The sequence below is a fragment of the Lycorma delicatula genome, chromosome 8, assembly GCF_047948215.1.
Source record: "Lycorma delicatula isolate Av1 chromosome 8, ASM4794821v1, whole genome shotgun sequence".
NCBI classification, from domain to species: Eukaryota; Metazoa; Arthropoda; class Insecta; order Hemiptera; family Fulgoridae; genus Lycorma; species Lycorma delicatula.
Genome location: NC_134462.1, coordinates 93,813,136 through 93,826,400, shown reverse-complemented (window position 1 = coordinate 93,826,400; position 13,265 = coordinate 93,813,136). Strand labels below are relative to the sequence as shown.

At 30.5% G+C, this 13,265-nt stretch overlaps 1 protein-coding gene across 4 annotated transcripts in view; it reads right to left on the bottom strand.

The window, feature by feature from the left end:
• Window positions 1–9,254: 9,254 nt before the first annotated feature.
• LOC142329593 (uncharacterized) overlaps window positions 9,255–13,265 on the bottom strand; it is a 61,422-nt gene continuing 57,411 nt past the window's right edge. For all 4 annotated transcript variants that reach the window (XM_075374301.1, XM_075374300.1, XM_075374303.1 and 1 more), the window contains exons 6-7: window positions 12,756–13,050; window positions 9,255–9,744 (exon numbers count right to left, since the gene is read on the bottom strand). In XM_075374301.1, coding sequence (XP_075230416.1) covers window positions 9,558–9,744; window positions 12,756–13,050 — 482 coding nt within the window. In that variant the 3' untranslated portion in view covers window positions 9,255–9,557. The remainder of the gene's footprint in view (window positions 9,745–12,755; window positions 13,051–13,265) is intronic.

Genomic DNA, 13,265 nt, shown 5'->3' with positions numbered 1-13,265 from the left:
AATTTTACAAAGGTATTCGATTAAGATTACGATAAGCTGTACTCCATGTTGTGCTTTAAAAGTAAGTTTGATATTACAGAGTGACAAATGCGCAGAGTCGTACAGTTTCATTGTAAAGATAAATTGACAGGTAAGGTTATCTAATTTGAAATATAAAAATAATTGTAGTTTCAAAACCGATTATCGGTATTTAATATTTTGTATTGCGTTGTTTTAGTCATTTTTATAATGGGAATTTTTACTTCCTTATTCTAAGTAAAGGAAGTATTGTGATCGCGAAAAATTTCTTTCTGTTTTCAGATTTCAACGGAATCTGAAAAGACCAGTAATTCTAAAATTACTGGTCAAAGTAATTTTAGAACACTTCACATAAACGATAGTAGACTTGAAGAACGTGAATACTTGTTGAATACTCGTGAAATAAACACAATACATGTAATATTCACGATGAAAGGAATTAATCGGTCGAAGAGTTAATAAATAAAATTTATTTATTTACAAAGAAAAAAATTATTTTGTAACATTTTCATCATTGTCATGGCTGGAAAACTGTGAAATATAAAACTGTATGCATGCGGGAGGTTCACAATTTGAAGCCCACCGCTGCTATCGGCCACCATTCTGTTATTAGTCTCTAATGAATAGTACAAACAGGTGGTGATGGATGATCATCCATCACCACCTGATGAAAACAGACATGGAGACTTCTGGAATATCGAGAATAATCTGCTAGGAGTTTATAAACTCACCATTGTTTTTAGAAATGTAATATTATAAGAAATGGCTCGTGTTATAAAATAATGCAACCATTGAACATTTTTTCAGATTTTCAATTTTTTAAGCATGTATTTAAAAATATACCAAACACTATTTTTATGGTTACCGGATTGCACCTCTGCAAAATGTAAAATGAAACTAAAAGTTATTTATCTAAATTATTATTTTTTTTTTTTGAGAATTTACTTTATAGATAAATCGATTTGGCAATTTCTTTGTGATCTCAGTTCAAAAAGCCTATCTCTGCCAACTTTTGTTCATGTACTTGTGAATGCAATATATGAAATATATATATATATCTTTTTTTTCTTCTGTTAAGTCCCACGAAAACTAAACGCTTGTTTTTTAGGATTGCGGTATGAAAAATGCCAGGTTTTCTTGTGGGATTTGAACCCAGAACTTTCCGGATGAATTAAAGAACTACAATTATGCATAGATTATCTTACACTCGGAATTAAAAATTTGTAATTATTTTAATTCTGCGATATCAAATAAGTTTTTAATAAAGTAGAAAAATATACAGCTCTATATTTTCAATTACTTTTATTATTTTGATTTTGTAGATGAAGCAATTTAAATAATACCATTAGCTATATCTCTACAACAGTAAATGACTTTTCACATCTACCGACTCGACACCGATGCAGACATGACTCGGTACAGACATCTACAAGACAATTTTCACATTACAAGTTTTAACTTAGTTATTGTCTACCGGTTTCAGTGATTTTTGCCTTGTCTTTTACTACTCAAAATCTTTTTATTATTATTCAATTTGTTGAATTGACTAGTGTTATTAACAACCAAAATGGAACTGGAATGGTGGGAGAGAGGTGAAATACAAAAGAGGGAATCTCGTGCGTGGATATATATATGTATGGTTTTAAAGGAAAAGCGACGATGATATAGTCTTACGTAAAGTTTTTTGTGTACATGCAAAGACCTGTTGAAAAAGAAAATAGTTTCTTTAATCGCTTAATTTTTGTTGACGAGTGTACTATTCAATTATAAAGTTCAATAGACACGACGCTCGAATGTGGGAACAGAAAACCCTAGAGAAACTGTGCATTATATAAGCGATTCGCCTAACGTGAAAATGATTTATGCTTCCAGTGAAAATGAATATACGAATCGTTATTTTTACACAAATATACAATAATGAATTTATCTCGACAATGATAAGTGAATGGCTAACGCCTCAACTTGATGAAGACATTGAGAACTTAATTCTTGTACGACATGGAGATCCGCCTTACAGGAACAAAGAGGTTAGAAATTATCTTGAAATATATTCTAAGAGATGGGGTTGGTCGAGCGACTGACGAAAACGCGGCGTTGATCCGATAAGTCCACGAATAATGCCTTTCGATTATTTTTTACGGGGTTTTATAAAGACTGAAAATTCTCCCCTTCCAGTTAATGAAGATGAATTAAAACCGCATATCACAAATGCTATTTGTATCGGTGAAGGAAATAAGCTTTTAAATATTTCGGATTACTTGGACTGCCATATCGTTATCTATTTTGGGACTCGCAGCGCACACACGGAATTAGATAAAATCATTAGAAATTTCTGTTTATTTTTTTTATAAAGGGTTATTTACAAAAAGAGTAGCAAACGTCTAGCATATTTTTCCAATGGAGAACATAAAGAAGAAAGTTCTTATAAACATAGGTTCAGAAACTCTTCGTTAGCGAGTGTCGGCTGGCGAAAGTTTTCGTCACGATCTCTGCCTCTTCGGTAAAATTATGCCGGACTGTAAATCCTCAGGCTTAAATTTTGCGGTTTTATATTAAATTTGACTTGAAAGAGTTTTTAAAAATAATTCCCAGAACTCAATTTTTAGTAATTTTCGAGAAAAATGAGGTAAAATACAAAATTTGTGGCCGAAAAAAATATTATTTTATACTTGGCGAAAAATAACTTTGTTAAGTGGCTAATAAACACGTAAAGGTTTTAAATAAAACTCCTAAAGAATTTGATTTGTCTAAGTTCACAGAAAGTATAAATATAAATGTAAGAACTTTGAAGTTTATTTAAAACAAAATATTTCAAAATGGGGTAGATTTTAATTAGGCAATAAACGAAACAAAATGTTAGTTAACAGCAATAAATATTTACTGCTATTCAAATATCGTGGAATCAGTATTGCTAAATAAATTACTTCAAATAAAATAACATAAAATTAATTTTTAATTAGCTTTAAAAATGACTAATTTATTGTTTATTGATAGTTTTTTTGTTTTTTTTTTTTAATATTTCGTTTATTTTTCTAAAATATTTTTTTTGTTTTGTAATTTTGAACATTTTATTTCGTTTAATACTTAATAAAATCAGTCAAATTTTCAAATATTTTTTTTTAATAAACTTCCAAATTCTTTTGTTTGTGTTCCATTTCTATGCAATTTATTCATACTGTTTTACTCGAAATCAGATTCTCTACAAATTTTGTTTAAAACCTTAATATGTTTATCACCGATTTAACAATGTTACTTTACACCAAACGTAAAATACTGTTTTTTTCAACTCCAATCTTTTGTTTTTTTATCCCAGATTTCTCAAAAAATTATTGAAATACAGTTCTAAGACCTACATTTTTCATTTTTTTTAGGTAAGATTTCATTCATATAAAACCACAAATTCTCCCTTAATTTGGATCGCGATATTACAGTCTAGCTTAATTTTATCGTACGCACAGAAATCAGGTCGAAATCTTTCGCCAACCGACGTTCGTTAACGAAGCGTTTCCGAACCTATATTAGTATAAATTTTCTTCTTTATTTTCACCAGTATTTCACGTCCTAAATGTTTGTTATATACATCGTGAATCACTCTGTATTAAACATATAACCGATATGTGAAATGCTAGAACTACGTTGCATGTTTTCCTTTTAATACAATATTTTGGAAGTATATTTTTCTTAATTTGAGACGGTAAGATGAGTTCTTCGTCATTTTTGTGCCTGTAGCGTTAGAACAGGTCCTGAAAGTTTGTTATATTTCTCGTGAATATCTGTACATTGCTGTCTTTGTAACTTCTCTAACGTTTATTTTCTTGATTCTAGAACTCAATTTTCGATCCTTAGATTAGCATCTTTTCTCATCTTAAAATTGTATTAGTCAATTCTTCTAACTCCTTTATTTTTTCTAAATGTATTTAACACTTGAATTAATAATTAGAGCATTCTGTACCTAACAAACGAGTCAAGACTCATTTTATATATTATGGTGGATATTAAAGTTTTTCAACATTTTTTAACATAAAAACTGTTTTGCAATGAAACGAACTATTGGCTTATTAGATTTTGAAATTATTCAATTACTGTCAAACTTAACAAAATTTGCGAATAATTTTCGTTAAATATAATGAAAAAATATCAAAATTTAAAAAAGAAAGTTTAATAATATAGACTTTAAAAAATGCATTTTTGAGAACCACAGAATTGAACAATATTAAGTCCGTAATCTAGGACCCTGTAAACGTTTGCAAAGGGGTCAATAACAAACCTCTTAATCCATTTTAGCGCACCTTGTGAGTGTGCACTATTGGGTGATTCAAAAAGGACTTCACAATTATAAAAGTTTATTTAGATAACTTACAGATTAGGTTGAGATCTCATTTCACAGAAAGTTTTGGCTCACGTAGTTCATTAATACCGGATTCGGCGATGTTAAAAATAGATACACTTACAGGTGTGCAGCTGCACACACAATTAACGCCGCAGCTGCAGATGTAACGCCCGACTTGCTGGCTACAGTTTGAAATGAAAAAAAAATCGACTTCAGGTTGGATATACGTCGCATTACAAATGAATGCCATATCGAACCAAAGTGACAACGTTGATGTGTTATTCAGTGAATGAGTAAGTTATCTAAATAAATTTTTGTGTATTTTTAAAGTTGTAAAGTCCTTTTTGAATCACCCGGTAGTTAGTCGCGTAGAAATACTCATAATGATCTTCTCTCATTCATCGTTAAGATTTAAAGTCTAAACTGGTTTTTTTATTAATATATGAGGTACAGCAGGGAGAGGAACGGTAGACGGCAGCGAGGGGCTTTCGTAGAAAAATGTTCGGGAATGCTTTGATTTTTGGGGAGAATTATGTTATATGGAACTGCGGATTCCATTGCACTTTGGCAAATAAGATATCTAGGTTCTCGAATACAAATACCGGTTGGTCGGCTAACGTTATTTCATTCCAGAGTTACGCTTAAAAATTTATAAAATAAAAAAATACTGAGAAAAAGTTTTGTAAATGTACTACGAAAAAAATAGTAATTGGTTTTGAATTTAATGATTTTTTTTTAATCATTAAGGTTATTAAAATCTAAAAATGACGTTCTTGATTCCACACACGATTGACATAATTTCTTTTTTAAATAATTATATTTTCTTAAAAATTGTATTACACTGTTAAATTTTATTGAAATTAGTATTGCAAACTTATGAAATAAATTATTAATTAGCTTTAACTGTCAAATAAGTTTAATTGATGTTAACGTATGATTATTTCTCTTGAACATTTAATTCTTTTGTTCCATAATATTGTACATTTTGTTTTGTTAAATACCTTCTGCCAAATTTTGATTCGGTCCAAAAAAACATTTTATTTATAAATATTTTCGGTAGATGTACATGCACGTATTTTAGCTTTTATCTCAATATTTCAGGATTGGCGCGACAAATTCTCCGAAAATTAATTTTTTTTCTCGATTAAAGTGCTTATTTAAAATTCCACAGTTTCAAGTCAATCGGATTCAGGGGGATGTTGAATTAAATTTTCAATAGTTTTTTTATAAAAAAGAGGATCTCTTGGGACAACTATGAAATTTTTTGATTTTTACAAATTTCTTATATTTTAAAAGGTTTTTAAAGCTTTGGCTGTTATTAAGAATTTTATATTACGTAGCTTACGTCACTGTTGAGAAAGGAGTCAAATGGGACCCAACGTTTTAAATAAAATTTTGATTTTACTTTCGCGTCTAGCGCTGTAGCACTACAAGGAAGAGTACGGTAATCGGTCCAGTTCGTGCGCATGTGGTTTTTAACCAGATTTTTACATTAGAAACGAAAAAAAAACGGATAGAAATTTTCCGGATGTTCATACGTACGTGTGTGTTCGGTGTCGCACCCTAAATCACCTTATATCTCAAAAACTACTTGATCAATTTTGGTCCAATTATATTTAAGTTGGGGGAAGTTTACCATAAAAATAAAATAAAGGTCATCTTACCATGATTCCATGAAGACTGCAGGTATGAAGTGTTCGAAGCACGTTCTGCGTTTCTTCCTGAATCTCCTCAATTGTGTTAAAACGACCTTTCAATTGAAATTTTATTTTCGGAAAGAGAAAAAAGTCGCACGGGGCAAGGTCAGGCGAATAGGATGGATTAGGAATCACTACACTCTTTTTGGAAGCCAAGAAATTCCGAACGGCTAGCGATGTGTGCGCGGGCGCGTTGTCATGGTACAGAGCCCAGCTGTTGTTACCCCACAGATCTGAACGTTTGCGCCTAATGCTTTCACGTAACCGCTTCAAAACTTCACAATAGAACATCCCATTGACAGTTTGACCAAGAGGAACAAATCCCTTATGGATAATGCCTTTGATGTCGAAAAAACCATCATGGACTTCACACGTTGCTGCGAACTTGGGACGTTTTTTTGGCTGCGGTGAACTTTGCGACGACTGCTGCTTAGTTTCAGGGTCATACCCATGTCTCATCACCGGTTATGGTGTTTGAGAAGTTAGGGTGTCTCTTGGTGAATTTTTCAATTCACTACAGACAGCTACGCAATTTTGTTTCTGGTCGCTGTTCAACAGTCTCGGTACGAATTTTGTAGCAATGCGTCTCATGATCAAATTGTCAGACAAGATGCGTTGCACGGATCCATATGACATTTGTACGATTGCACAAACATCATGGATTGTTTGTCTACGATCTGCAACAATAGCCTTTCGCGATGTTTTCCGGTGTTGCGCTTGTTGACGGTCTTCCTGAATGCTCATCGATCTTTGAATCGTTTGTACCACAAAAGATTTACTTTTACTCATAGCATTGTCACCAAATGCTTCCACAAGCATGCGATGGGTTTCTGCAACAGTTTTTTTAAGCATTAAGCAAAATTTTATGCAGGTTCTTTGCTCTTTAAAATCTGCCATTTAGAACTTCGCCGAAGCAGTAAAACACAACCGCACGAAAGTCAACAATGCAGCCTCTCACAGTCACAGCTGTTGGAACACTGATTCACAAAGAGTACTGTTGGCCACATCTAGCGGCAGCAGGTAGTACCAGCATTGGTTCGCACGCGAAATTCAAATCCCCCAAACTTTTGTGTAGCACCTCGTATATATAATCAAATTATGTATATATGAGGGCTTGATGCTATTAAATTTTCAACTTAAAAGATCAAGGGGGATCAGGCTCCAAAGCAAGGTCATCGTCAGTATCTCGATATTTCGCCTAGTTAATGTTTGTCTTAGGCACATTGTTAGTAATTAAAAAATAATATTAAAAAAAATTTTTTTTTGCAAAATCGCATCCCCCAAAAAAATGCTCTTAATAAATTAGTGGCTAAGTGTATGTAGTGCCTCCTCTCACCACAATGAACGCTAGTGTAGTACTGACATAAACTGCTGGAGTCGTCTGTATGTTGCAATGTCAGAAGCGAGCGGTAGAATTAAATAAATGAATAATGAACTGTAAAAAAGTATTTAATGTTGCCGCTTGTACCGCCACACCCGCGTGAATGAAATACGGTAAGCGCGCACGCTTTAGTTGGGATCATTGAAATAAATAAACAAGAAATATTATATTTAAAAAAATTATAATTATTTTAAATTAAGTTTTGTGTGTGTGCGTGTGTAAGCCGGGAAAGTCCTACAACTGTGTTTCAGCTTTTTCTTTTGGCAATTAAATACATTTGGTCAAAAGGAAAATGGAGATGCAAAATGTTTTAAATTAAAAGTTTAATTTTAATTTAAAATAAATTAAAAACATAATTTGATCAAGGAGATCAAATCTGACCCGTTCCCCAGGTAAAAATGATAGACGTTCAAGGCTTACTGTTCATTAAATTGAATGATTATAATGATAATTTTGTGTACTTTGTAGTAATTCCTCTGGTAATCCTGAGAAAAGTTTTTTTTATAACTTACGTGAACAGTTTGAAGGTTGGATTGTTGTAGTGTGATGATTCATATCCCAATGTCATTCTTTTATTTAAAGGATTTTGCGCTCGTATATTAATTTATTGTTTTACTACTTATCATTTCTACTTCTTCTAATGAAATTCAGCACCTGTTTCAGGATAATTTCTGGACATGACTATTTGAATGCTCACCTAAATAGAATTGAAGCGGCATTGTGAGTTATGCAACTTGGGAGATCTTATGAATGGCGTTCATCTCAATACAGTTCAGTTCATGGCGTATAACAAGTAATTTTTATCGGGCTGCTTGATGTAGAATGATGTTAAACCAAAAAATATAAAAGGTGTTGGGAAAAAAATTAAAAAATGCAAATAACTTTAAATAACCGATTACACTGATTACAATATAATGACACGTAATATAAATGAGGCAATTTTTTCCTAGTTATCTCTTTTTTGTTCAGTTTTTTTTTTTTTTTTTAAAGAAATTTATGATAAAGTATATTTTTATAACAGTACACTTATCATCAAGCATTGAAATAATAAAAAAATGAATAAACAACTTTTGAGAAATATGACTAATTGAATTAAAAAGTGTCAGACCTTTTAAGATACAAAATGCAGGCGTTACACTTTAAGACCTCAGCCAGAGATTAAAGACTTCCAACTATGGTTACTTAAGCAATATTCTTGCATATAATAATCATCTGCTACTCAATTTTTTTTTTTTACTTTCAAGTACTTATACAAAAATTTTCAAGTACTTAACACATCTAAAAATATATATTAAGTAAAACTGACAAATCATTAGTAATGAACATCTCATCTCTAAGACATATAAATTGCCACTTACATATTTGTGTTTTGCTTGTCATGTGAATCAGTAGGTTTATTAAGTGTTATTAGCCCATAAGAGTAATGCTACTATGAATGATTTAAACAAAAAAATAAGATATGTTTTTACGCTTATTTTATTTTTTTGTACAAAAATTCAGTCATTACGAGTCCAAATTAAAAACTTATCTGCTAAAGGCACAAAAATGGAAAACACTGAAATGGAAAAACTGCAGGGGTACAGTCTTACATAAGGAATTACACCTCAAAAAGTTTTTCAACTATAAAGATTCACAACCATATCATAAATAAAAATAATTTTTTCTATCCATAATTAATGAAAATAGGACAAAATAATTCAATAAATTATTACTACAAAAAAAAAAATTGGACAACTGTTCAATAACAATAAAAATAAACATCTTTTCACTTATAATGTATAAAATACAACTGTCAATTTTTCAAATACCTCAAAAAAAATTAAGCTAATCTTATATAAATTGCAGCCAATGAAGCCCATAACATATCTAAAATTAATACTATTACATATAATTTATTTTATAATAAATAAAACAATAATAAAAATTTTAAAAAAATTTTGCATCTTCTTTATACAAACATTATATACAAGTCTATTTGAAGAAAGTATTATGAACTTCATTAACATTTAAGTACGCATAATAAAAAGACAAATTACCAGTTTTAAATATTAATTTTGTAATAAGAAAACTGCACAAATTCATCTTATATTAAAAATTACTTTACAAAACAATACAGATTAATCACACAACATCACACTGCACTTGCTGGACTAGATGAACATGAGAAAATCTGACTTTGTACAGACAAATTATCATCATTTTCGGTCCCTGAATCGGAATGAAGTGCAGAAAATCTCTTCCGTAATACTTTACTTAATATATCAGAAGGATCATCTGAAACTTTTTTTGGAGTTTTCAGAGGATTGCCGCCTGGCGATCTGAAAAAATGTATAAAATTACACTTTTAAACAACGAAAATTTAACAAGGCCTATCCTATGGAATTAAAATTTTAGGCGCCACATAGGTGCTAGGGAAAAACTTTGAGCGATATCAACTACTTGAGCAAGATTGTCTAATATTACAATGAAGATTAAAAATGGCATAAAATTATTTTGTAATTTGAACACATTTTTTACAAAATAAGACATTTTTGTCTTATTTTGCAATAACTCGCATTAAAATTTTTCATAACTTGACTGTTTGATGCCTGATTTGAAAAGAGTTTACAAAGAAAGGCTGAAAATTTTAGCTAATCATGAAGTAAAAAATTGGATGCGATTTTGAAATTTACAATTGTAGAAATTTTTATTTACTTCATAAAGAATAAACATTTTAAAAAGGTATGATGCCAAATTTAATGTTAAGATATTAAACAGACAGAAGATACTCAATCAACTTGGTGTCAATATAATATTGGAGATAATAGAAAATTGTAGTATCCTCTTTGGTCTTCCCTCTTTATTATTTTTTTTATAATTTTATTTATATTTTTATATTGAAATCTTATTATAAAGAGAGCCTTTGTTTTGTTGTTAAGAGATTCTCATTAAATACTGACCAAAAACGCATTTTTAATGCATTTCACAATTTCATACAGTAGCACAATGTTCTGTTTTAGAAATCTAATATTAGTAAACTCAAATAAAAATTTTCATTACATGAACAAAATTGAACAAAGAAAAGACACACATACCCCTAGTCCTGAGAAAAATACACATCAGTTCTAGAAATACTTCCTTTAATGAGGTAAATTTAAGCAAAACACGAGATGCGATCAAAAATAAAAAGAATTTTTTAATAATCCACACTAAGTCTTTTCAACTGATTTTGTCTTTTTCCCGTGAAATGTAACACTGTACGTTGTAAATAAACACTTTCAGTCCTATTAGACATGTAGTTAAAGTTTGGCAGCTGAATAATTGGGATGTATTTTAAAATATTTTATTTAAATTTTGCAGTAAAAGTGGAAGCAACTGTTTATGAGTGTACAAATGTTTTCAAGATGACAAAAGATGTTAGAGGATATCCTCTAACACATCAACAAAATAAAGGACATTGTGGTAAATAATTGTCGTCAAATCACGATTACAGAATTGTTTGATTAGAGGAATCTCATGGCTCATGTGAAACAATTTTTACTTACATTTTGGGTATGAAATTACTAAAATTTGTTATAACAGTGATGAAACACTGTGGAATGGTTATGATATTGAAACGAAGGTCCAATCATTTCAATGCAAGCTTCCTAAAGAACAAAGACAAAAAAAGGTACAAAGTCAATCAAATATGAAAATTCTCCTTCCTATGTTGTCCATTATTAATTCTTACCACAAGACAGGTAATATTAACTTAAGTACTCAAAACAGATAATATTACTCAGTAGTTATTCACAACTTACATGAGGATATCCAAGAAAACAAACATGGGCAAATTCTACTATTAATTTGTGATTATTTAGTCAAAAATAACACCAAACTGGGGCTGCAGCCTCCATACTTCCAGACATGGTATCCTGTGACTTTTCTTATTCCTGCGGATTAAGATAACACTAAAAGGACAAGGACTAGTGACGATAGATGCTACCGAAATTATGGCTTTCCACAAATATTTTGAATTTTGGAAGAAACACTGGCATAAGTGTGTCGCATCTCTGGGGGGGAGGAATACTTTGAAGTATTCATCAATGTAGAAGAAAAAAGTTAATTCTTTTTGATAAAAATTAAAATTCTCGTTATTTTTTATCACACCTCATATTTTGGTACAGAATAGATATACAAAAAAAAAACTACGAAAATACAATATTTAAAAAAAATGTGTGTGCATGTACAAACACACTTTTCCCAATATATTATCAAAGTAAACAGTCATTTTATAATTAACAGTTGCAGAAAAACTTTATGTTTGGCTAAAATAAATAGAAGTTTTGGTTTTAAATGTTTTGACTTGCAGTACATAACTTTAATTTTAATATTTATGACTTGCCTTTATAAATTCTCATTTACATTTTGGTATTTGAAATTAACCATAATAGCATGTAACATTTGCTAATTTGATAGTGGTAATATATCTCCAAGTCAAATTTAAAGTCTTCATTACTTCTTGTCTTTACTTCTCTATTCTTCAAAAGAATACTTTGGTAATGCACTGCAAAGACGATAGCATTGCTGTCAAAAGCTGAGAAAGTAACTAGCCTATCATTGAATTCTAGATTAAGTCATATTGCTTACCAAAAGTGACTCCAGTATATTGAACTGTTTGATTCACTCAGTGGTAGGTTGCTTCATCAAAATGAATTTTGTATTGTTCTTGAAGTTATATTTTCCAATTCCTTTTTTAGTAGGCATACTGCATCGTAAGAATTATCTTTTCGTGCATTTACTTTCAATAGTAATCAGTTATATATTTTATGATCTCCTGGGCCATCAGCTTTAGAATATTTATAGTACTAGTCAGAAAAAAACAATTTTAATTTTTTTTAATATCAATATACAGTTATCTCTATCACCAATAAAATTTTTGATTAACTTTCTTAATTCATCATTCCATGAATGAATTTCTACAAAATTTCAGAAGTCATCCATGCTATTTTACTGATAATTAAACATGAACAAAATGCTTTCAAAAATTAAATGAAAATAGTCTTCAATTTTTCTAATACATACTCTTCTCATAATACCAGAAATCTACACATCCTTCAAATTAATTATTTTTTCACATTTATTTTTGCTTTATCTTTTTATTGTGATACGTATAGGGTGTATGTGTATATATATATTACATTAAAATTATTTTAGATTCAATAAAGATTTTTACAATTTTCTTTTTTTTGCAAAATATTATACCCTTACAATATTTATTTTACACATACACTACAGTCATGTATTTTGATAACTGTGCATATTTTAATTAATTACATAGTAAAAAAAAACCCAGATTTAGATGGCTTACCGTTTAACTGGTCTAAGTGCAGGACGCTCTCTGGTAATTTCTCTTATAACATCACTAAGCATACTAGTAGGTGACTTTTTTGCATCAATAGTTTGATTATGTCTAGCAGGAGTACGAAATAAAGGCCTAGGAGTTAAATGAAGGAAATCTAGTGGTGGTGGTGGCGGTGGAGGTGGTGGCGGCGGCGGTGGCGGTGGAGGTGGAAGTGGTGGTGGCGGCGGCAATGATGTTACTGCTGCTGCTACAGAATTCTGACTTGCCAACCATGAGCTCACTGTACTTCCACTTTCATAATCTATAAAAAAAAGTAAAAACACTTCAATGAAGTATAAAATATTAAAAATGTTCACGTAACAATACAAAAGGTTTTGCATAGGATGGTAAATTGATGTTAAGATGGAAATTTAACATTTTATTTAATACCTCTTTCCTCATGTAATAATCAATTATTAAATAGTAGAATAAAGTAATATTTTGATTGATTACCATTTAACTGGTCTAAGTGCAGGA